This window comes from Monodelphis domestica, chromosome 6, assembly GCF_027887165.1.
Source record: "Monodelphis domestica isolate mMonDom1 chromosome 6, mMonDom1.pri, whole genome shotgun sequence".
In the NCBI taxonomy this organism is placed as follows: domain Eukaryota; kingdom Metazoa; phylum Chordata; class Mammalia; order Didelphimorphia; family Didelphidae; genus Monodelphis; species Monodelphis domestica.
Genome location: NC_077232.1, coordinates 53997551 through 54023425, shown reverse-complemented (window position 1 = coordinate 54023425; position 25875 = coordinate 53997551). Strand labels below are relative to the sequence as shown.

Here is a 25875-nt window from a genome sequence, read left to right as displayed (position 1 = left end):
TTTGGAAATCACAAAGTTCAACTCCCTTGTTTTTCAGAAGAAGAAATTAGGCTCAGATCAGGTAAGTGACTTTTCCAAGGTCACCTAGCTAGTTAAGTAGCATTTGTAGATTTGTTGTGGAAAGTGTGGAAAAAGAGAAATGTCCAATCTGGGGCTGTGACAAGCATAGGCACTTTCCCTCTTCTCTCTTCTGTTTTTCTGCTCTTCCTTCCTTCCTTCCTTCCTTCCTTCCTTCCTTCCTTCCTTCCTTCCTTCCTTCCTTCCTTCCTTCCTTCCTTCCTTCCTTCCTTCCTTCCTTCCTTCCTTCCTTCCTTCCTTCCTTCAAATCAGTTCAGTCTTGGCAGTTATGTGAGCTAAGAATAGTTTTAGAGAAGGCATTTCTTACTGCAGTTTTGTAATGACCATCTATGTAGCCCTGGGGAAGCCAGCCCCCCCCCCCCTTTTTTTTAAAGCAGCAATGTTAATTTTTAAAATGAAGAGCCTAGTGATGGAAACTTTGGTTTTATAGTCAGAGGGATCTGAATTCAAGCCCCACCTTTGACACATACTGGTTGTGATGCCCTGGTAAGTCCCTTAACTACTCAGTTCACCAGACAACTCTTAATGCTGAAATTTGCAGAGAAGATGTCATTCCACATTGGTAGAAGAAATTTCTACTTGGAGTTCTCTGTGCTAATGAAATTAAAACTCCTTATTCCTTTGAAAATTCAGTTTAATGTGGTGAAATAAATATTCTCTAATAAGGGATTAGATGGGCACAAGTCTTTGGTTTCCTTTGTAATTCTTTGGATTTTGTTTTATATATTTAAATTATTCTTTGAAGAGAGTTTATAGGCTTTATCAGATTCCTAAAGGGGTTACATGACTAAAAAAAAGTCTCATAGATTAAATAGCATTGACATATATTGTTATTCTCTCATTGTCACTGGTTATGTGAGAAATGCAGATACAAACAATTAAGTTGTTCATATTCATGTTCAAATCTAAATTTAAAATAAATAAATCTAAATTAAAAGCCAATATGTAATTTTTTGGTAATAATGTTATATTTATTTCTTCTAATAACAAGCTTTCAATTTCTCCAACCATATCTTAGATCAATCAATCCATCAACAAACATATATTGAGCTTCTGTTGTGTTTTAGGCAAGGTATAGAGAAGTCCAAGATAAAAATGCAACAATTTTTACCAAATGAGGGTTTACAGTCTGTTAAGGAAAAATACATATGTAAACCTATATACATTAAGGATGTTGTTCACAGGATTATAGATGTTTGAGCTGAAAGTGGCCTTAGAGACCATTGAATCTGATTGTCATTTTATAGGTAAACTGAGGACCATAGAAGTTACTTGGGGTCCCACAGCTAGTATGTGTTTCAGCCAGAATTTGAACCCAAATCTTCATGACCCTGACTCCCAAGTCTAGGATCCTGTAACTATACCCAGGTTACCTCTTTTATTTTGAAATCTGATTCAAGACAACAGATATAATTAGCCTGCCACTTTTTTTTTTTTAACTGGGTGGAGGACGTTAATAAAGGATAATTAGGTAAGTTAAACATTAATACTAATTTTGATTAACAAGCAAGTTAGGTCCTCAATAGAAGAATTATGTTCATGGGAACAGTTTATCTTTTTGTAGATAACTGATATGATTTTAAGCATTATTATAGGACTTTTACTTATATAACGATAAGAATATATTATGAAACTTACATAACTCATTTTTTGGAATGTAGTACATTTAAGGTGTTGTTGTTCCTTTTAATAAAATCAGTCAACCCATTTCAAGAAGATAATGTCAATAACTTCCTCAGCCAGTTTAGATTACAGTGTGGGATCCTCCATTATAAAATTCATCCCATATAATCATGAATCATGCTTAGTCCAACATGTTCATATTCTTGCCTAATTCCCTTTTACTTCAATTGAGAGAGGGAATGGGGAATCAGGGTGAACATAATTGAACAAATGGCCTCTAGGCCAGTCAGAGAACTGCTTTTTGTAATGCTTTGGACTTTTTTTTCCCAGTTGGGTTGCTCTGTACATCCAGTAGGCATTTTATAAAGGTTTGTTTGAATTGAATTAAATCCCTCTAGTGGCAAATATTTCATCCTGGAAATTATAGAGTATCAGGATTTGGTGTTTCTTATCAGGGATTATTAAAACATATTGATATATTTGGGAATCACAGATGAAGAAATCTTATTCTAATTTTGAATATTATTCCTATTCTTCCTTAAGAGAAAGAAATAGAAGCAATTTTGAGAGGAGGGGAGGCAGAGAGAAAGAGAAAGAATATGAATTTCTTTCAATTTGATTTTTTAAGAATGTTTTAGACATTTTATAGTTTGTAAATCCAAGCTCTTGAGTGTGCTAGTGTAGAAGTCAAAATGGAGTCTTTGATTATATTTCTGTATTTATGTTATGGTTGTTTACTTGTATATTATTTAAGGAGATTCAATGAAAAACAAATATTAGTATTAAAAAAAGAAGAAACAAAGCCTGAATTCAACTAAGTAGAAGTCCTAGGTGTTTCAACATTTACAAACTTTATGTAACGTATTTGTATATTATTGAGCCAACATGATGCTTATAACATCTCCATGGTGACTCCTTTCATCTCTGTAGGAAAGAAGAAGGGAATTTGAAAGCAACCTCTTGAAGTCTGGCCTGGACTTAGAAACAGAAGACAAAAAGGTAAATATGATTCTTAGTGCCCTTACTTCTGTTTAGAAAGGTTCATCTGAAACAAAAACTAAAAGCTGGCTTCCCCAGCATCCTCAGAGTTGGGAGTCCTTGACTTCCAGTCCTAACCCCTACATTTCTGAGCTGTGAGACCCTGGGCAAAGCACCAGGCTTCCTTGGACCTCTTCTTTCCTTCCTCAGGATGTTGGGCATAATAATTGATTCTGTATCTTTCACCTTCTTGTTGAGAAAGGTACTTTGCAAACAGCAAAGTGTGTTTTATATAAATGTGATTTTTGGTCCCCATTATTATTGCTACTCTTTTATTGGAATTTGGAGGCAGGATGGAGATACTGCACTTTGGGATGGGAGTCCTGCTTCTCCAACAGTCCTGACTGAGAAGTCAGTGAAAGTAAACCAGCTTTCCAATGTAGTTATCAGTTTGCCATGCTGAGAAGATATAGAAGCTTTGCTCTATGTATTAAATATAAACACCTCCATTTTGCTTTATTTCAAGGATATATGTGGTTTGTCCCCTATTCAGCCTGCTCCCCACTACTTATTCTACCACTTCTAAAATCCAATCAAGGAAATAGCTCTATCCTACCATTCCTTAAATATGCCAAATTTATTTCCTCCTCCGAACTTTCATTCATATTTCCTTGACTTTGCTATCTTAAAAATCCTATTCGTCTTTTAAGGCTGAGCTCAAAGTTGATCTATTTAATGATATCTACCTCGGCTGTATTGACCCACAATGATCTTTCCCTTTTATCATCTGAGTTCTTCTAGTACTGGAGGTAGAATAGAGAATTTAGCATGTCATTATAATGTGATAACACATTTACATACTTTAATATTTACAAAATATTTTGATGATAGAGCCCCTTTGAGGAAGGAAATATGGATTATAATTTCATTTGGAGATGAGAAAACAAAGGCTCAGAACAGAAAAGTTATTTACCTAAAGTCACCCCACTAGTAAACTGGGACTTGAACCCAAGTCTCCTGACTCTAGTTATCTTTCCATTATACTTAGCTATTTCTCTCCAAGTTATCCTTTCTTCCCAATTAAGTAGCAATATCCTTTAAGATGGGGAGAATATCTTATATTTCTCTAATTACCCTAGTGTCCAACAGTGCTAAACATGTACAAGGCATTTACTTTTGGAACTTGGCTCCAAGTGCCAACTCTTCCATGAAGCTTTCCCACTTCTTAGAGCTGGAAATACTCTCTTTAAATAAAATTTCCCATAATACAGTATTTTATATCATAATTCCCTACTAGACAGAAAAAGGGGGGACCATCCAAGTGCGAAAGGAAAGAAGAGAGACTTGAAATTTTCATCATTTAATCTTTGTGTCCCCTGTGCCAAGCCTAGGGCCCTAAGCTTACTTGGCGCTTAATACATATTTAATCAAGTTGCCCAGAATTGTAGCTATAAAACATTAATAATAAAGAGTACAAAATAAAACAGCACTTTAACTTTACAACTTAAGTAAGACAATTTGTCAGGAACAGTAATTAAGCACCGATTAGGGATACTTTAATAGAACTGATTTTATCAATATGGGAATCCCCTTTAATCCTCTGGGCTTTCTTATCCTTCATAAGCTTTCATGGTGTTTTCCAGTGAATTTTTCCCAGGATTCCACCCAATATGGTAGGTCTATAGGAAGAGTTCTTAAATTTTTTCAATGTCATGGACTCTTTGGTCAAATCTGGTGAAGACTATGGAGTCTTTCTCAGAATTATGTTTTTAAATGTGAAAAATAAAATCCATTGGATTATTCAGAAGAAATGGATTGTTTTCAAATTTTAAAAAAGTTCACATACCCCTGGTTAAGAGCCTATCTTCTCTTCCTTTTTTTTATTACATTATTAGTAGTGAAGTTCCCAGATAATCCATCAGTCTGGGATCCATCACATTGCCTTCATGGCCAGTTTACTTTAGTTTCCAGTCGTATATTTCTTTGATAATCATGTATACCTTTTTTCCCTCTGAAGTTACTCCTGGTAGCCTATGCCATATCTCCCTCCATTGCCTTTTGGATGACTTAAATTCTTTGGAATTAAAACAATGCTTCTTATCTGTGGGGAAGGAGGAAGGGAACAAGCATTCATTGAGTATTTACTAGGGGCTAGTCATATAGACACACATCCTGGCTGACTTCCCAAATGTTTTCCTTAACCTCAAATCATACCCTGGAAGTCTTTTTTTGTTCGGTTGATTTTTAAGTGTAGAACATGGCTTACTTTTATGTCCTAAGAACAAGTTGAAAGAAAAAGCTGTATTTTGCTTTGTTTTGATCCCAGTGTGTTGCTTTTCCCTTTTTCTTCTCCCTTTTAGGACTCTGAGGATGGGCGAACTTACTTTGTCAAGATCCATGCCCCTTGGGAGGTGCTGACCACCTACGCGGAAGTGTTGAACATCAAGATGCCCATTCGTGAGAATGACATTCCCCCAGCCAAGGAGAATCCCTTTGAGTTTATGTTTGAGCCTTTCCGGCTCCCAAAGAAAGTGATGAATCCCGAGCCGGACTACTTCACAGCCCCATTCAGCAAACAGAGGCAGGAACTCTTCCTCATTGAAGATGAGAACTCCTTTTTCTCACCATCAGTGAGAAATAGAATTGTAGGTAGACACTCTCTAAGCTTCTGCCTTCAAATTTAAAGTTCCCACAAGCATGCATGTGCTTATGTGATAAGGTGCTATCAAGCAGTGCTGGGTGGACGTGGATGTCTATGATTTCAGGCTGAATCGTAAGGCAGTAGAGACTAGAATTCCCCGTCCTTTTTTGTGACTGAGTCAGTTCTCTACCCCCCACCCAATTTAGTAGCCAGATAAGTGCCCATTAATAAGCATTTATTAAGCCTGCACTCTGTGCAAGGCACCGTGCTTCTAAGTCCAGGGTATACAAAAAGAGACAAAAGACAGTAGCCTCAAAGAGCTTATAATGTAGTAGGGCAGACAACATGCAAACAGGAGAGAGGAGGCACAGGAACTGAGAGGGGTTGAGGAAGGCTTCCTGTAGAAGGTAGGTTTTTAGTTGGAACTTAAAGAAAGCCAAGAGAGTGAGTAGGGAGAGCTTGCCAGCAAGAAAATGCCCAGAATCATTGAAACAAAGAAAAATTAAGAAACAAAATAAACTGGTCCAAGATTGGGTGACACGACAATGGATTTCACATTCAGCTCCTCTGTACCAGGAGCAGGAGGCGAACTTTTTCCTGTCTAGAATGAATGTTAGTCATTTCATAGAATCTAGATTCTACTACTTCTTAGGGTTGTTGACCATTAGATGGTTTTAGTCCATCTCTATATTACTTTCTTGGTGCTGCTGTAAGTTCTTCACTCTATTAATTCATCTGTGTTCCCTTATGTCTGTCTAAAGACATCCCATTCATTATTTCTTATAGTGCAATCATATTTCCTAATTCTCAGATTCCATAATTTTTCATCTACTCCCCAGTTGATGGGCCACCTACTCTGTTTCCAGTTTTGTTTTGCTTTCCCCAAAAGTGCTGCTATGAAATTAATTTGGTTTACAGGAAACCTTTCTCTCTGTCCCTGCTCTCTCTCCTTAGGTTATATACTCAATAATAAAATCTTGGGACCATAGAACATAAGTTAGTGATTCAGAATATTTCTCAGGTAAGAAATGCACAAGAAGCCCTTTCTCCCCACCCTTAGATATGCAAAGGAAGTGGACCTGAAGCTTCCTCTAGAGAAGCTATGGTACCTGAGGATCTAAAGGTTCTCATTGCTATGTGCATAGGGCCATGGTTCCTAGACTTTTTAGTCAAGTTTATCTTCATAGCAGAAAGCAAATATGCATGGGCTAAAGGGTGGAGCAAAGGGTAACTTCTGTGGTTTGGAGTTGGATGATACTAAAAGTGCTAGATGATGTGTCTTGTGGCTAGAAGTCATGGTGACTAGGCAACTTGCCTTCTTGAGCTCTGCTGAAGACAGTTGTGCTGTTTGTTGTTCATTCATCTTTTTCATTTGTACCCAACTCTTTGAGAGCTCATTTGAGGTTCTCTTGGCCAGAGATCCTGCAGTGGTTTGCCCTTTCTTTCTCCAGCTCATTTTACAGAAACTGAGGCAAATAGGGTTAAGTGACTTGCCCAAGGTCACATAACTAGTGTCTGGAGCCCAATTTGAACTCAGGAAAATGAATCTTCTTGACTTTAGGGCTGGCACTCAAGCTACTGTACCACCTTGCTGCCCCTAGCTGAAGACAGTTACAGAAATTTAAGCTTAACATTTCAAGAAGTTTTTTTTTAAACCCAGTCATTGATATTATGAATCAAACCCAACTCTGGATAGCATATCGGTGACCTCAGCCTTATGATCATGTCAGGGGTAGAAACCCTGGCCAATACGATTCTGAAAATAATAACATATAGGAAATACTTGCAGTGCCAGCTTAGTGATAGGCATCTTTTTTCTGGAGATCAGAATCTTGGACCATAGGGATGAGAGACCTAAAGCTGGAAGGCATCTCAGAGGCCATCTAGTCCAACCCATTCCTTTTTTTCCCTTTAAACCCTTACCTCTATCTTGGAATCAGTATGAATTGTCATTTTCAAGACAAGAAGAATAATAAAGACTAGGCAATTGAGGTGAGGTGACTTGCCTGTGGTTTACCCAGCTAGGAAATGTTTGAGGCCACATTTGAGCCCAGAACTTCCTATCTCCAGTCCTGGCAATATATCCACTGAGCCACCTACTTGCCCTCATCCTTTGTTTCTAAGCACCAAAGACTCCATCGCTTACTTGCACATGTGTCAGCTCATTGTGTCCCCCAGGCTGAGAAAACTAACTCTAAAGAGAGCCTTCCATTTCCATTGCTAAATGGACCAGGTGATATTTACTGACTATTATTGAGGGAGATGCAACGCCTGGAACCAGTGTGGATTCTGAAAATAAATACTTACCAAATTTCTCTCTAGTCTGAGCTGTCTTGATTGCTAGATTAGAACTCAGAATCTTTTTGGAATATAATTCAGCAAACATTTTTAAATTAAAAAACAAAAGCCTTTATCTTCCATCTTAGAATCCATGTGAAGTATCAGTTTCCAAGGCAGAAGAGCAATGAGGGTTAGGCAACAGGGGTTAAGGGACTTGTCCAGAGTCACACAATTAGGAATTTTAACTTAAGAGCTCCCATCTTCGTGTCTGGCTCCCTATCCACTGAACCACCCAACTGCCCCCTTCAACAGACATTTATTAAGAACTGGCACCATGCTAGGCAATATAATCCTTTCTCTCAAAGAGCTGACAGTCTAATAGATTCTAGATGAAAAAGATGAGTGAGATTGATGAATCTCTGGGGATACTGACTTCCCTTTATGTCTTCCTTTTTGGTAGGGACAGCGGGGTGGAATAATGGGGTTTTGTCAATCTGAGGAGCCCCTGGTGTGGATATTCCCTCTATGGATACATGTTATCATCTTACATCTTTGAGTGTTGTCTGGCCACACTGAGAAATGAAGTGACCTCTTTATGGTCACACAAATATTTAATGTCAGAAGTAGGACTTGAATCAGTCTTCCTAAGCCAGGCTTGGATCTCTCTACACTATTGTTCTTCTCCAGTCATTTAATGCTAGGTGTCCCAAACTTAAGTCATTTTAGGGTTAAGATTTCTAGGGATTTTCTCTCTTTGTAGAGGGACAATGATACCTTTTTTTTTTCCTTTCATAGTGATACAGTAACTTTCCCCCATAATCCTTTTTCCTAAGTGCCAGGACTTGGTAAATTCATTTGTAACCTGTGTGTGTACACACACACACACACACACACACACACACACACAGACACACAGACACATATATATGGATTGTCTTTTATTCTTTCTAAAACACTTCAACATATGTTGCATCATTTGGCTTTTACCACAGTCTTCTGAGGAGTCTAAAAAACTATTACTTAATTTTCATACCCATTTTAGAGCATCAAGATTCTATAAGAAATATGTCCAGTGCTTTCTTTTAAACCCTTACCTTCTGTCTTAGAATCAATACAAATAGCGATTCAAAGGCAGAAGAACAGTAGGAGGCAGGCAGTTGAGGTTAAGTAACTTTTTCCAGAGTGTCACACAGCTAGGAAGTGTCAGAGGTCAGATTTTAACCCAGATCCTCACAACACCAGATCCGGTTACTCTATCCACTGAGCCACCTATCTCTTCCCTGCCAGTCTCTTTTAACCTCTCTCACATATGCATGTCTTTAAGAACAGGAGAGGACCTAGAAAGCATTTTCAAGAATCCAGTTCTTGTTGACAAATTCCTTACTGTGAACTCATTCCATGTTCTCTGTACCCAAAACCTCAGGAAGCTTGCAGCACTGTCTTATATACTCCCCAAGAGTTTACATACTATGTCAAAATTCAAGAAAAACCACCCAGAAACCAAGCCCCCCAATACCACAGTAGTGATACTGTTTCTTTTTCCTTCCTCTGTCTTTTCCTTCTATGACAGTAAGAAGGGAGGGTTTATCTAGCATTGCAAATACCAGCCCAGAACTTCTGCTTTCCATTTGTATCTGCTGTTCATAGATAACATTTGAGTAAGAAAGAGGTGGCATAATCTCTCAGGCTATTGCCAGACAGCCAGCATCTTGTCTTCCTCCTGATTCAACTCTTCTGGCTTCCTTTCAAGTGTGGAAACAAATCACACAATGAGTAGGATGGTTGGGACTTGAAATTGGATCTCCTAGCTTCTAATGGAGAACTATCATTCTAATACACGGCACCCACATGCCCTTCACCTGAGGAAACCATATTTCGAAAAGAAGAATGAGATCAAAATGCACCCTCTATTTAAAAAGGCATCCTACTTTTCAGAAGCTCTCCCAGCTATGCAATTCACCCGAATGATTGCCTCTTCTGCCCCATGTGAAAGTAGATGCTGTCCCACTTTGCCCCCGCTTGGCAAATTTCACACCTGGCAGTGATTCAGAGGGAAGAGGGTCAGGAGCTGAATCATACACTTACTGGATTTTCCTTGGCTTTTCACATGGTCTAGCCAAGTGATACCTAATGAAATTTCAGTCTCAGGTTGCACCCATCCCAAGACCATCTTCTCAGTTTGCACATCTGAGAGATTCAGCTGCTCCCAGAAAGATTTAGAACTCAGTCAAATACCCTCAGCTACAATCTTTCATGTTCTCCATCTTACCTGACCTGACAAGTAGGAGCATTGTGCCCGGAGGTCTTCCAAATACCATGCCCAGTTTAGTCTTCTCCCTTCTCAAACTATCTTGTATTCACCAGTGTAAATGTCACTTCCCTCCTTTTTTTTTTAGAAAGAAAGTTCCTTTTAGGCTTTTTTGATCCCATCTTAAAAATAACAGCCCAGAATCTTTGTTTTTCCTGTTTTGTTCTGTGTTTTGGTGTTTACTAGTGTCTTGCACATGAACTCCAAAAATATAGCTGCCAAGCTATCCATTTCCATCCATCTTGTGCAGTTCTTGACCACATATTCCCATCAATTTTCCATTGAGGTTCATCCATGGTAATCCTGGGTCTTCCCAACATTCTTCTGAGTCTATAGCTTCTCTCTACTTCCCTGCCTCCGCATTCATTCAAACACCAAAAAGGCCCAGAAATCTTTCTATAATGGTATCTCCTTGGAAACCCAAGAGAGTTGGATCTGTACAGATCTTTATAAATGATTTACATTTTAATAGAATTTTTTGGAATTTTGGAGAATTGGAAAAAATGTTTCTTGGAAAACAGAGACTGTTTTCTTTTTGTCTTTCTATCCCAAGCATTTGAGAGATTGTGTTGAATAGTGAATAAATATCCAGTCTTGAACTAAAGAAGACCTGGATTCTTTTCCTGCCTTGGACACATACTGGTTATGTGACCCTGAGCAAGTCACTTCTGTTATTTGTATTCTAGAAAAATTGTTAGAACTTTAAGTTGCAGATGTGCCATCCTGCATTAGTAGAAGCGCTTTCCTCACCCAGAACTTCTCCTACATCCATAAAAATACAGGTCTAGTCTAGATCTCTCTTCCTTGCAGCTAGCTCAGTGCCTATACATAGTTGGTACTCAATAAATGCTTGCCAGTTGATTGATTACAGGGATACCAAAGGAATTTGAAGGTTGTCTGTCTACTATTTGTCTACCACTCACATTATAGAGTGTTATAAAACTAAATTATCCCATAAGTCTCCCTAAGTGGCCCCTATTTTTTCTTACTATGCCTTTCTTTTAATGGCCATCCTATACTTCACTTCTCCAGTGTGGTTTGTGTCATGCAATAAATATTTATTGAAATGAAATTGTTTCTAAGAATAGGAATGAGAAGCTACCATTTATCAGGGTATAACTTCAGGTTTATTTGTGTGTGGTAGCATTTTTTCTTGGACGTTTTGATATATCTCTGTCATCTGCCTGTAGATTACCTCCATTGTGAATAATCATTTAATAATCATTTTTTAATGAGTTTGTTAAGATTTTCCCACCACCCCCACATGTATCTGGCCTGCTTATTCCCTCTGCCCAGCTGCTCTATACTCAAGGAACATCTGATAATGTCAGTAAACAAATGGGTCAAATGTACATAGAAAGATAAAGTTGTGCTGAGGATATTATATCATTTCATTTTCCAAACTGCAAAAGGATAATCCATTCTATTGTTCCAGTCCATTACCATGGCTGATTATGAGAAAACTGCCCTCCATAGTCTTATGAAAGAAATTTGCTTCCATCAAAGCATATGGAAAGTATAAAGTGCTTGATTCTTCTTTCTCTCTCACCAGGCATTTGTTCTTCTCCTCTCCCCAAGGGAATGTCAGAATGGAAGGGTTCTTAAAAGCCACTGAGTCTTACCCATACTTGAATGAGAATTCCTCTCCACAACATAAACAATTACCCCAGACAAATGGATATCCACAATTTACTTGAAGACCTCTAATGAATCATAACTCTCAAGGCAGCCCATTACATTTTCACATATTAATTTTAAATGCATTTTAATGATAACATTTTGCTTTTATACTTCCTAAATTTCCTCCACAATTCCACTTTTAGATAGTGTAATTGTTATGAATTTTTCCTTAGAACAAATATTTTCAGCAATTTACCACTTTTATCCAAGTCCTATTGATTGTCTCCTTCATTCCCACCACCCTCTTAGCTGGTTTCTTTTTCTCTAAGTCCTCCTCTCTTCCATCTATCTTTCACACCAGTGGCTGTGCAATCTTCTTAAAGCACAATTCTGACCTGGCTGTGCCTCTCCTTAAAACCTTTGAAAAACTCTCCATGGCATCTACTAAAAGACTTCACCATTCAAAGTCTTCCGCCATTTTGATCTCATTCTTCTCTCCATTCTGTACCCTGTATAGACAATGTTCTATTTGTTATCTTTCAAACTCACTCATGCCTTTGTTTAGACCTCTTTGTTTCTAGAATTTCCCCATGTTGGCATCCTTTAAGGCGCATCTTAAAACACAACTCTTATGTGAATCTTTCTGCTACCTCCTGGATTGAGCAGAAATGTTATTTTTTTCACATCACATATTTTTATCTTTGAGAGGCAGAGTATCATAGTGGAAAGAATGCTGAACTTAGAATCAGGAGAGATGGATTTGAATCCTACCTCCAACAATTATTATGGTCAAATTATTTACCTTTGTTGAGCCTCAGTTTCCCTACTGGTAGGATGAATTGAGAAATATCAGTAGTGACCTTAGAGGGATATTGCAGTTTTCAAATAATTGATCATTCACTTACTCACAAAACACTTTTCAAGCTGTAAAGTCACATGGAAATGTTTAGTTATGTTTTATTTTGTATTATAATTCCTTTTATGTGTCTTGTCTTGTCTTGTTTCACCTTGTACTTAGCTCTATCTCCCTAGTTTCCTAGCATTATGTGTACCCAAAACAGAGCAGCCATTTAATAAATTTATAGTTAATTGAATAACTGGATACTGTTATGCTTGCTTTCTAGGTTTACTATATTCTCTCACGATGCCCCTATGGTACAGAAGAAGGAAAGAAAAAATTTGGCATTAAGAGACTCCTAACCAATGGTACCTATTCGGCAGCTTACCCACTCCATGATGTAAGTATCGTTTTGTTCTCAAAACATTCTAAGCTCATTTCTTCTGTTCATTAATGGAGCTGGAGAATTCCATTGGTGACCTTTTGGAAGGAAGAGAGCTTTCATTCTTCTACTCCTGAGCAAATTTCTTAAAGCCTCTCAGCTCTCTGATCCATGTGCTGAGATATTAGACTATTTTGAAAGACAGGATGGTATAAAGGAAAGAATGTTAGACTCTTGGTGCTAACTGCATGACTGTGACCAAGCTTTGCTTTTCCTCTCTGAGCCTTAATTTCCTCATCTTTAAAAATGAGAATGGTAATTCTTATACTACTGATCTCCAGGAATTGTTTTAAGAGAACTTTGCAAACTTAAAAGTCCTCTGGAAATGTGAAGTTTTTCCTTTTTCTTTTTTCTTTTCTAGATGTTAGCATTCTAAAGGTTAGCAAAGACAAATTAAAAATGCCTTAAATTAATTTTTAATTTTGATTTTAAAATGAAATATCATATATATATATATAAGTTCTTTCAAAGCCTAATGACCAAAACATAGGATAGCCCTATAGGAAAAAGCATGCTACTAAGTAAAATCCTTGAATGTTTCCATCTAAACCTTACTTAGCAGGCTTGGAGTTAGGAGGACCTGGGTTCAAATGTGGCCTTGGGTATTTCCCAGATATGTAATCCTGGGCAAGTCACTTAACCCTAATGGCCTAGTCCTTAATGTTCTTCTCCTCAGAATTTGTCTTTAGTATCAATTCTAAGACAAAAGACACAGGTTTAAAAATAAAATAAAATAAAATAAAACTTACTTAGAAAACCTTGAAGTTTCAGGGTTTGAAAATAAAATCACTTTAGACTTAGAAGTTCTTAAGTTCATGAATTTATTTTTTAAAATACTTGGATCAACTTATTTCAATAAAATTGGTTTCCTTTGTAGTCTTACATATTTTATTTTATTCACTTAAAATCCATAGACTTTGTAATCAAGGGGAGGTTTAAGTCTTTCAGTGTCAAGAGAGAGAAAGAGATGAGACCCCTCCTTCTCAAAGTGGGATTCAGGGGAGACAGCAGATGTAATAGGTTGGCTCCGAGAGAGGAGAGGGGGTTTGAAGATTTTCCCCCTTCTGCTTTTCCTTCTTAGTTATGACTGCTCTCCCAAATTTGCTCTTGCCCCCCCCCCACTAATCAAAACCAAAGGGTCTCCCCTTACTCTGTTCACTCATACTTGATTCACAGCTTGAGGAAAAGATAACTATTTAATGTCAATTTACCTCAATCAGGATAATACACAGGAAAACCTGGCAGGGAAAGAATGGGAGAGGTCAGTTCCACACACTCTTCAGCCTGGCACTTTTCTTATGTTCCAGCCTCTGACCCAACAGTCACAAATACTAGTTATCCATAATCCAAAATAAGGTTAAGAACCACTGCTTTATTTATTTATTTATTTGTTTGTTTATTTGTTTATTAATCTAGAACCTCCCATCTTTAGGCCTGGCTCTCAGGTTTTTGGGACCCAGGTGTCCCAAAGAACCCCTGTTTTAGAAGTGCAACAGTGCACAATGATTTTTTTAATATAGTTTTTAGTTTGTTGAACTTTATTTTCCCTCTTTGTCTTACATTATGAGGGATTATTCCCTGGGAGAGGGAGGCTTAGGGGACAAATTGAGAGATAATGGAGGTATCAAAATATGTATATGTAATATGTAAATATGTAAATAAAATGTTAATTTTAAGAAAGGATTATTTTAAAAATAAAAATAATATATAAATAAAATTTTAGATTGTAAAGAAGTATTAAGAACACATTGAAACTAGGAGATTTTGTTTTCTTATTAGCTTTGTTTTTAAAATGTAATTTTTGATATTTCCCATTTTTACATCACCTAAATTTCTCTTTAAATAGCTTCCTCTCCTACCTCACAGAAATCCATCCCAGGAGGCAATGACATTTTTATTAAGAAAAGGAGGAAGAGGAGCAGCTACGTAGCTCAGTGGATTGAGAGTCAGGCCCAGAGATGGGAGGTCCTGGGTTCAAATCTGGCCTCAAGACTCTTCCCAGCTGTGTGACCCTGGGCAAGTCAGTTAACCCCCATTGCCTATCCTTTACCACTCTTTTGCTTTGGATCCAATATTCCAAGATGGAAGATAAGCATTGAAAGAAAGAAAGAAAGAAAGAAAGAAAGAAAGAAAGAAAGAAAGAAAGAAAGAAAGAAAGAAAGAAAGAAAGAAAGAAAGAAAAGGAGGAAGAGGGAAAGAAAATGAAGCTAATCAATATGGGGAAAAAATTTGAAAATAGATGTAATATTTCATAGCTATAGATCTCTTGTGTCTGCAGAAAAGTAAAGATCAATGTCTTATTATATCTCTTCTTTGGAACCAAACTTACTCTTTGTCATTTGTAACATCCACTTTTCATTGTTTTCTTTCTCTTTTTTCAGTTGACATTATTGGCATATTATGCATTTTGCTGCTACTTTCTTCACTTTAGATCCATTCACACAAATCTTTCTGTACCTTTTTTCCTGCTACAGAGGTTCTTAAGGGGTGGAAAAAGACATACATATGTATATGTACATATATTTCAATGTAATTTCTTTCTTTTCTAATCCTATGTATTTTAATCTATGCATTTAAAAACAATTCTGATCAGAGGTACTTGGGCTTTGCCAAATATCCAAAGCAGTCTAGGACATGAAAAAAAGGTATTCCTGCTTTCCCGTGACATGAAAATAGGGTAGGTTGTTCTTAAGAAGGACTCTGAACCACAGTTTGCATATGAAAAGGCTGAGTTTAGTAGCTATCTTTCACACTAGACATTTTTATAGTATACAATGAGTCAATTCAGAAAGTTCATCATCCATGAGGATATACCTAGCATTCAGAGTCTGGCAATACTAATGGAACTACTCCTGTCTCATCTGGAATTTAGAAGTCAGTGGATGGTCTTCTATGAGCAGTTGCAACCTGAAATTTCACAGGTCTTCAGAGCAAAATGTGGACATACTTCCCCTAGGAGTTAGTCATTCCTTGGGGCTTTTTTCTTCCTTAATTTTTAAAGGGACTGTAGTTTTGCTTTTGCTTTATAAGAGAAATTATATGTAAGCTTGTGGGAAAGCAGAAAATTTCATGGAAATGTGGGTGCTTGCCTATCCATCCATATTTGCAAATAGAGGAGAACAATACTATTAAAATTTCCTAAGCAGTAAAACTGCCCTATTGTAAGTTACTGAAAGAATCAGACCATTCTTATTATGGTAGATATTCTATGACTTATTTGCCAGTTTGGGGGTCACTTAAATGTTGGAAAAAATAATACAAATGGGGAAATCAAGGGTCTACTAAAAAATCATGGCAGATTTTTCTAAAGTGAATGGTGGTTTACAGAATAAGGGAAGTTATTTGAATTATTTCTTGATATCAGAGCAAGAGAAGCTGTTCACCAGATTTTGACTGTAGTCCAAGAGCAATAAAGGTATTCCCCATTGGCAGTGATGCCTTGGAATAGGCCTGAGATGAATGAGTCAGCCCTTGGGCAACCACAAGATATCTTCATTGTCTGTCCATTTAGACCAAGTCACCTCCAGACAGGAATTCCTTCTTCAAAATCCCTTATGAATGGGTCTGCCAACATTTTTTTTTTAACCCCACACTACACATTTGGACAGATCATTTTGATTCTGGACAATAATAATGGTTAAGAACTCCTTCATATTGAGCTGAAATCTCCCTCTTGCAACCGCTAATCATATTATTATGAGTTTTGACCTTAGAGCCCAAACTTTATAAATTTCCCTCTTCCATTTGGAAGTCTTCACATCCTTCAAAGATAGCTATTATCATGTCTTTCTCTTACCCTCAAGTCTTCTCTTGGATGCTGTCTGTTTTTCCTTAAACCAATTTCCCTGTGGCATTGGTATCTAATTTGTAGATATTCTACTTTGTTAATGTCTTTTTTTCAAATGTGGTTCCTGGAAATGGATATATCCACTTTATTCCCTGTTTCCTGGAGCCAAATAGACCATTTCTTCTGTGGAGACTGTGGAAATATAATTGTATTACCAATACTGTGGGGAGAAAAAAGAGGGATTCCTGCTTCCCTGCTTTCCCGAGTCTTATAATTGAGGGAGGTAGACCAGCAAAGACCAATGAACTTGAAGGCAAGAGACATGGGTTCAAGTCCCAGCTTTCTTGTTACCTGGGTGATGCTGGCCAAGTCACTTCATCTTTGTAATCTTTGGTTCTCCCTCATCTATATTAAATACTATTAAATATTAAAATTAAATATTAATTTAATTAATTAGATATTAAATACTTACACATCTATCCCTCAAAAGGTGATTGTTATAAAAAGGTTCTTTTATCCTTAAAGCAATATAAAAAACAAGATATATGATTATTATACCAGAAGGTAGAACATCATATGTGCATACTTACTTGTATGTACACACATAGAACTTTAGAATGGTGTGTAACTTAAATAGTTTGGGATGCATACCTCTTTCCCTATGGTATAGAAGTGGTAGAGAACAGGCATAGAGCATAGGCATATAATGTCATACATGATTGAAGTGCTCCTGTATTTTGATCAACCATACTCTTATTATCCCCATTTTATAGCTGAGTAAGATGAAATAGACAGAGGTGAAGTGACTTGCCTAGGGTCACATAGCTAGTAAGTATCTGAGGCCATATTGGAATTCAGGTCTCTCTGACCCCAGACCCAGTGCTCTAACCACTGTACTACCTAGCTGATTCACGTATAGATGGAAAGGGGAGGTTATTCTAGGTCCAAGAGACAATATGATTAGCAGCAAAACCCTAAAGAGGGACAAAGGAAAGGGAATTGACTTTTATCTTGTGCCATTTCTGACTTCCTCTTTGGCAGAGAATCCATTTTAAATGAATGGATTATTATAACCTCCATCCTACTTTTGCTCCAGGCATTATGCTGTGGTAACTGTGAGACACTGTCACTTCAATATTACCTTCTGCCTTGTCTTCTCTTTGTCATGTTGTTGACTTCTTTTAGTGCCAATATTGGAAGAAAGCGAAGGATCAAACCTATGGCAATGAGCGGTATACCCTCTATACACAATGGGCTCGCTTCTTGAGGTTTTATAAGGAGCAACCTTTAGATCTGATCAGGTAAGTTACTTCTGGAGCATCAGCATGGGTGAAGGGTCACTGGGGCTCCCCTTTTCACTTGGCACTGTTGGTTTAAATCCATTTCTTTCTACAATTACAGAAGAAAAGAGCACTGCTTCTGAAGTTGGAGGGCTCTGCCTTTCAAATCCTCTCTCTTGACACCTACTACCTGTATATGGCAAGTTACTTAGCAAGTCAAGTCAACAATTGTATATGAAGCCCTTATCATATGTCAGGTCTATGAAGAAAGGCAGAAAAGGTGCCCTCAAGATGCTTCTATTCCCATTAAACTCTTGGGTCTCTTGTTTCCTTAACTGTACAGTAAGGATATTGGGCTAGATGACTTCCAAGTCTTTTACCAGCTCTTAATCTAGGTCTAGGATTATATCTCACTCATGATCTTCTGGTTTCATCTTGGCTGCCATCTGCTGGTAGTTCAGTCCTCCTAAGGTCATTCTTTTAAAAACAATTTATTGTATTTTTCCCAATTGCACACTGAAACAAAAAAAATTTCTTTAGCATTTGTTTTCTGACATTTTGAGATCTAAATTCTTTCCCCCTTTCCCTTCCCTCTTCATTCTCCAAGGCAGCAAGCAATGGGAATTATACATGTGCTATCACTCAATACATATTTCCATATACATCATATTATGAAAGAAAACGTATGACAAGTTTAAGAAAAAACTCATTCAGGAAATAAAGTGAAAAATGGCATGCTGGAAATCTGCATTCAGACTCCATCAATTCTTTCTGTAGCAGTGGATAGCCTTTATTCATGATGAGTCTCTTGGGTTGTCTTGGGTCCTTCCCAAGATCATTCTTGAAGAAAAACAAAAACAAAAACTTAAATCTATTAACCAATTAAGTATCTGCAAGTAGAGCTACAATTTTAGCATCTGCAGAAACTGATGTTGGATTTTAGGTCTGATCTGATTAAGATACCATTTTTTAAATTATAACCAGAAGTCTGCCTACCAGGATGACTGACTTGGGCTGGAAGAGGCACAATAAACTTCAAAGGTACGGTAAGGCAGTGTGGGATGGCAGATATAGTTGGGGTGATCTGAGTCCAATCCCAGGTCTGTACTTACTAGCTATGTGATTGTACAATTCACGTGACCTACCTCCAACAAGACTGTAGAATGTATCTGCTGAGATTCATCTACTAAACACGAGCATAGAAGGGACTGAACAGACTCTAAAACGCAGATTGAAGCATATCATTCTTTACTTTATTTCTTCCATGAATTTTTCTCTAGTGCAAGTGATGTGTGTCTTCTTTTTACAATATGCCAAACACAGAAATATATATTGTGTGTTTACATCTAGAACTTTTATTATCTGCTCTCTTTGGAGTGTAGAAGAATGGGAAGGAGGAAGTGAACATAGATAACAAAATGTCAGAAAACAGTTATTAAAAATTATCTTGACATGTAATCTGGAGGAAATGAAATTTAAAAAAGATTCATCTATTAATAGTCCCCTAGACTGAAATGAAATGTAGGAGCTATACTAAAGAGAGCACAGAACCATTACATCCCAGCTCATGAAAACCACCAGCTTAGGTATGGTTTGCTTTGCAGTTTCCAATAGTGGAGGGATTTCTTACCCTCGTAAAATTAAGTCTTGAAGTATTATAAATCTGCCCTTTGTAAAGAAGTTTCCTTCATAACTGGAATATTCTTTTCATTTCCATCTTCTGATTTTCCTAGCTTCCTTTTAGTCCCAAACTAAAGTCCTACCTTCTTTTTTTTTCTGAAAATTTTATTTAATTAGATGATTTAGAATATTTTCCCATGGTTACAAGACTCATGTTCTTTCCTTCCCCTTCCATAGCTGACACACAATTCCACTGGGTTTAACATGTGTCATTGATCAAGACCTGTTTCCATATTATTAATATTTGCTTTAGGGTGATTAAAGTCCTATCTTCTCCAAGAAGCCTTTCCAGATCCTCTTTAATGCTAATGGCTTTCTTTCAATGATTATTTCCATTTATCCTATATATATTTTGTTTGCACACAGTTGTTTGTTCTTTCTCATTAATTGGACTGAATTTGTTGAGAGCTGAGACTTTTTTATGCCTTTCTTTGTATAACCTCTGCTTAACAAAGTTCCTTGATTATAGTAGATATGTAATAAATACTTAATGACGGACTGAATCTAAATGTGCAGTGACCATACCAGAATGTAGAAATGAGGACTAGCTCACATTATAATATTTTTTTAGACTTTCTATCAGAATTTCCTAATTTTTAATTTTTAAATTTGTTAAGTTCATTCAAGGAAAAATGCCAGATAATGTTTGAAATTCATTGATCTTCCTCTCAATGGGCAGGTTTTACATGTGTTTGTGAAAGGATTATTAATCTTACTGTGTTTGATGAGAGACAAATCAAAGAGAAGAGGCTTAATAGATGCAAAATTATGATAATTGCTCCATAGAAAAGCCCAGTTCAGAAGTACTGCTTACTGCACAGGGACTTGTTCCCCAGATACAATATTAGCAAAGATGTTTTCTGTCATTTGGGCCTTGGCCAATTGGCCCTCGTGGATTTTAGTTGTCAAGAGGGATATTTGTCATTTCTTGTAATCATCAAACTATCTGTTGGTGGTTCCCCCCCCCAAAAAAAAATTCTTCTTATTTCCCCGAGTTTGATTTTCCTTCAAAACAAAAAACTATTGTCTTTTTCTTCTAAAAATGTATCCATTTTTAAAAATGCCATTGAGAAGAGAACTTCCAGGGAATTTATATTGGAAGGAATATCTTCTCAATGAAGGCTTCTCCATGAAGCTATTTGCCATAGGAAAATACAACAGGACTTAAAAATCTGGTTGCCATGAATTCCTTTTGTGCAAGAATCTTGTAGAACCAACAACTTTCTCTAAGCCTAACTCCCTCCCTCTCTTTCAAAAAAAAAAAATATATATATATACATATATATATATACATATATGTGTGTGTGTGTGTGTATTCTATCAGAATTACCAACTTTTAAAATTTTTTATATTTGTTTAGTTTATTCAAGGTGAAATATATATGTATATAAGCTGAATTTGATAATCTATTCCATTAATTTTGGCAAACTATTTTTTTCTCCTCTCAAAATTTTTATCTTGGATGGGGAATAGGTTATTTAATAAAAACAACAGCATAAAAATAAATATAAACATCTCTATCTATTTATATATTTTTATCTGCCTCTATTAAGTCAGAGAATTGGACAGAACTATCACTTGAGTTTCTCCTAGTTCTAGGAAAGTAGAGAATGTGATTTGTATTTGAGAAGCAAAAACCAAAGCACTTTTGGAGCCTTATTATTCAGAAGTTGAAACTCCAAAGGTTGAGAGATTTAGAACTAAAAGGAACCGTAGAGATTGCCTTGTTGAAAGTTTTTATTTTCAATAGGAGAACAATAAGGTCCACAGTAGTTAAATGACTTTTCCCTCCAAGATCACGCAGGTGCTCACCATCTGTGTCTGGATTCAAGTCCAAATCCCCTGACTCCAAATTCAGTGTTCTTTCCAGTGTATCATGAAGCTTCTGTGCCCTCTTTCACCCAAAGCAAAACCCCATTTAGAATTTGTTCTGAGAAACCAATCTGCCTCTGAACTTGTCTTTACCTCTTTTCCACAGGAGATATTATGGAGAGAGAATTGGCATCTACTTTGCCTGGCTGGGATTCTATACCGAGATGCTGTTCTATGCGGCAGTTGTTGGCTTAATCTGTTTTTTCTATGGTTTGCTTACAATGACTGACAACATGAGCAGGTAAAGATCACTCCCTGTTCCGAAACATGAAAAGGGTTTGGTCGTGCACTGAATTTCACTTTCACCTTTACAAGACTTGGCATAGAAACATTTTTGCGGTAGTTGAGTCAATATTTCACTGGTAATGGTTCATAAATTCCCTCAGGGGGGGAAAAAAGCCAGTGTCTTCTAGAGACAAGGTCTTTATTCATGTCTTTTTTCTTTTCAGAACCACCTCCACCTAGCTCCCAAAATGATTTTCCTAAAGCACAAATCTTAATCCAACACTCCTCTACTCAATAAACCCCATTGGGTCCCTTTTATTTCTATATTCTTCTGTTGGCATGGAAAGTCCTTCATGGTCTGTCTCCAGCCTACATTTCTAGGCTTATTACATATTATTGTTTTTTGGACATTTTACATTCCAACCAACCTGGACTCCTTGAAATTCTTCATCTGCGACTTTCTGTCTCTCGTCTTCACTCCTTTGTATGTATTGCCTCTGCAGCATAGAAATCTGCAATGAGACCATCGGGGGAGAGATCATCATGTGTCCCCTCTGTGATGTGAGGTGTGAATATTGGAAACTGAATACCACGTGTGAATCCTCAAGGGTCTGTATTTTTCTTTACTTTGAACTAGAGAGATGAAGAATAGCCTTGAGGTGTTAATGGTAGCCCATGAATGATCAATCTTTGTCTTCTCTTTTGCAGTATTCCCACTTGTTTGATAATGTGGCCACACTATTTTTTGCAATATTCATGGGAATATGGGGTGAGTATCTCTGCACAGATATGAAAGGCACCTTGGTGTAGTGGCTAGGGAGATGGCCCCAGAGCCAAGAAGATCTGGGTCCAGAATCCTCCTCTGGCACAAACTGGTTCTGAGAGCTTATATACCACATGACTTTTTGGTGTTCTGGACAACTTTTTAAGGCTATAAGTTTCAGAGAAAGTACCAACTTATGCTGACATGCTGATTTCTTCCCTGAGAGCTCACTATTCCAATAAAATTGGGAGTTCCAGTCCCCATTCCTGTCTTTGCATGAAGACCAACTTACTATAAAGGTTGCATTACCATTTTTCCCCTCTTGGTCTTTCAAGAGACCTTTTCCTAGCCAAAATTAAGGCTAACCAGTAGGTCTTTCTAGAGTACCAGGGTCTCCTTTTCATTTTTTAAAACCCTTACGTTCTGTCTTAGAATCAATACTAAATATTGGTTCCAAGGCAGAAGAGTAGTAAGGGCTAGGCAATTGGGTTTTACTGATTTGCCCAGGGTCCCACAGCTGGGAAGTATCTGAGATCAGATTTGAACCCAGGACCTCCTATCTCTCTATCAACCATCTACCTGCCCCTTCCTTTTATTTTTTTTTCAAGTATTTTGTACGTAATAGCTTATGGGATCATAGTTACAGAGATAGAAGTGATCTCAAAGTGTTACTACCTTATTTCACAACTGAGGAAACTGAGATTGAGGGAGGTTAAGTTATTTTCCCAATGTCCTCCATCTTGAAAACATCTGAGACAGGATAAATCCAGTGCCTCTGACTCCAAAGTCATGTTCTTTTCCATTAGACCATACCTTTTTTCTAATAGACACTTTTTTCATTAAAAAATTTTTTATTCTAAAAATATTTTTCCATATTTCATTTTCTTTCCCTCCCCTTTTCTCTCCCCCCCTCAGACCCAAAATAAGCACTTCCAATGGATTATACAAATGTTATCATTTACATATTATTCATGTCATAGACATGAATATTATTTATATTATTTCCATATTATTCCTGTCATAGACACTTATTATGAGAAACCTGTTGGATTGAGTTGGAACAGCACTAACTAAAGAGTCTTTTCACATAGATCTTAGCATTTTAACATCAATTTTTTGCCTTGCTCCACACCATGAGTTTATAGGCCACCTTTGAAGTTTCATGTCTAATGTTTACCATTTCATGAATTCTGGAGAGCAGAACTAGACCATGTACTTTATCTATAGGGAGTAAGGTATGGGCTTATAAGGAAAAATGTCCCAGCAATTCAATCTTTTTAGCCTTTGGTACATTGGTTCATGATGTAGTTGACTATCTCCATCACTGGGGATGTTACCAACAAAGTTCATGTTGTACTGCATGACCTCAAAAATCCCTTCTACCTCCGAATTTCTGTGATTTGAAATAGTTGTCCCCAAATTATATTTTTTAAAATATTTTTTCTGCCAATCTGATTCTTTAAGCAAAACAATTTGTTTTTAAAAGTATAGATATAGTAGAAAGTGACTTCTGCCAGGCAGCTCTTACTTAGTTCAAGGTCTAATTCCATCCACTTTCAGTTACTTTTGAAATCTTTTAGTTGCAAGAACGTGTGCCAATCTACAATGGTGGAGGGAATTTTCCCATTTAGAATTCCCATCACCAATAAAAATCATAGCTCTGGTCAAAAACAAACCAGAAAATTTCTATAATCTAGTATTACTAAATTATTTGGATTCCTCATCATGACTTAGAAATGTCCAAAGATTCTCAAAGGCTGTCCCAAAAGAAAAAAATGTTTTTACAGTTCTTAAATATGACACTGCAAACCCTTTGAATATATGCTTGATAATGACTTGTCTGTTGTTTAAGGACCAGCCTTGCAAAGCTCAGAGAGGCTCATCACTGGCCAAGCCATATATTTTTTCCAGCCAGAGAATAACAGTTTTAGGCCATCTGTCATAATAATAAGTGGAATAGCTGGCAGACCTTTATGTACAGTTTGGATTTACTAGTCTTAATAAGCTTAGCCTACCCTGCGCTCTTCAGTATAACAGCTGGAGTGTGGGATGTGTGGACTAAGGGTAAAAACAGAGAGGAGATTGAAACTTCAGAGTATCTTCAGAAAATGATTATTCCAGGTTTAATGGGTCAGAAAAAATAGATCATGATATCATTGTCCACCAAGACCCACTTCTGTATTTTTCAGGATCTATTATTCTTAAGATTTCAGATCTGTAGTTAGAAGGGACCTTAAGATTATATTATAGTCTTACATAGTTGGAAGGGACCCTTTTCATTTTATAGATGAAGAATCTGTGGTTTGGAATGGTTAAGTGACCAGTCAAGGGTCTTACAACTGTTCATTGTATAAAGTAGTTCCTTTTTTTTTTAAAGTTTATTTATTTAATTAAATAATTTAAAATATTTTTCCATTATATGATTCATGTTCTTTCCCTCCTCTCCTCCCACCCACCTCCTGTAGCCAATGAGCAATTCCACTGGGTTTTACATATGTCATTGATCAAGACTAAAGTAGTTCCTCTTTTTAAAAAATATTTTATTGTCATGCAAAAAACACTTCCATATACAAAACCAAAACCTCCAAATAAAACCAGAGATACACTGTTGTGAAAGACTACTCCAACAGCTCTTTCTCTGAAAGTGGAGAGCATTTCCCCCATCATGTCATTCAGGATTGCCCCAGATCATTGCATTGCTGAGAGTAGCCATGTTTTCACAGATAACATCATCCAATATTGCTGTTGCTGTGTACAATGTTCTCTCAGGTATTTCACTCTTCATCAGTTCCTGCAGGTCTTCCAGCTTTTTCTGAAATTACCTTACTTATTTCTTTATAACACAATAGTATTCCATTATCAAAATATACCACAATTTATTCAGCCATTCCCCAATGGATGGAAATCACCTCAATTTCCAATTCTTCATCACCACAAAAAAAGCTGCTAATAAATATTTTTGTACACGTAGGTATTTTCTTGAGGTCATTCTTCTTGACAGCTATATTTAATACTACATTTAACTATGCTGTAGTGAATCCAGAAAAGGAAGCCAAATACTGGCTTGTGTGCCCATCCTACTCTTTCTTCCATTGTGTCAGATGAGGTCACAACATGGAGAGAAAGAGACCCCTGGAATGGCATTTCCTCAGGAGGCCTGGCTACAAATCCTAGCTCTGCCTCTAATTCCTTGTGTGGCTTTGAAGTAGCCATGCAAACTTCTCTGGGTCTCTGTTTCCTCATTTGTAAAATGAAAGTGTAGAATAATAACCCCAAAAGACTCCTTCCAGCCCTAAATGGATGATCTTGTCATCTCAAAGGCTCTAGAGCTCTTGATCATTCTGTGAGTCTTTCTTGAGGATCCCAAAGATGAATATTTATTTTAATATTTCAAAAGACCCAGGAATTTGATCTGTAAGGATTGAGGCACTTCACCTGGCACAAATTGGAACATGCTTCC

The 25875-nt window shown here is 37.0% G+C and overlaps 1 protein-coding gene across 7 annotated transcripts in view; it reads left to right on the top strand.

Annotated features, from left to right (window-relative positions):
- The window catches only part of ANO5 (anoctamin 5), a 143628-nt gene that overhangs the window by 84981 nt on the left and 32772 nt on the right, over window positions 1-25875 (top strand). For all 7 annotated transcript variants that reach the window (XM_056802021.1, XM_056802015.1, XM_056802017.1 and 4 more), the window contains 7 exons: window positions 2632-2700; window positions 5040-5324; window positions 12653-12766; window positions 17781-17896; window positions 21534-21668; window positions 22156-22261; window positions 22361-22421. In XM_056802021.1, coding sequence (XP_056657999.1) covers window positions 2632-2700; window positions 5040-5324; window positions 12653-12766; window positions 17781-17896; window positions 21534-21668; window positions 22156-22261; window positions 22361-22421 — 886 coding nt within the window. The remainder of the gene's footprint in view (window positions 1-2631; window positions 2701-5039; window positions 5325-12652; window positions 12767-17780; window positions 17897-21533; window positions 21669-22155; window positions 22262-22360; window positions 22422-25875) is intronic.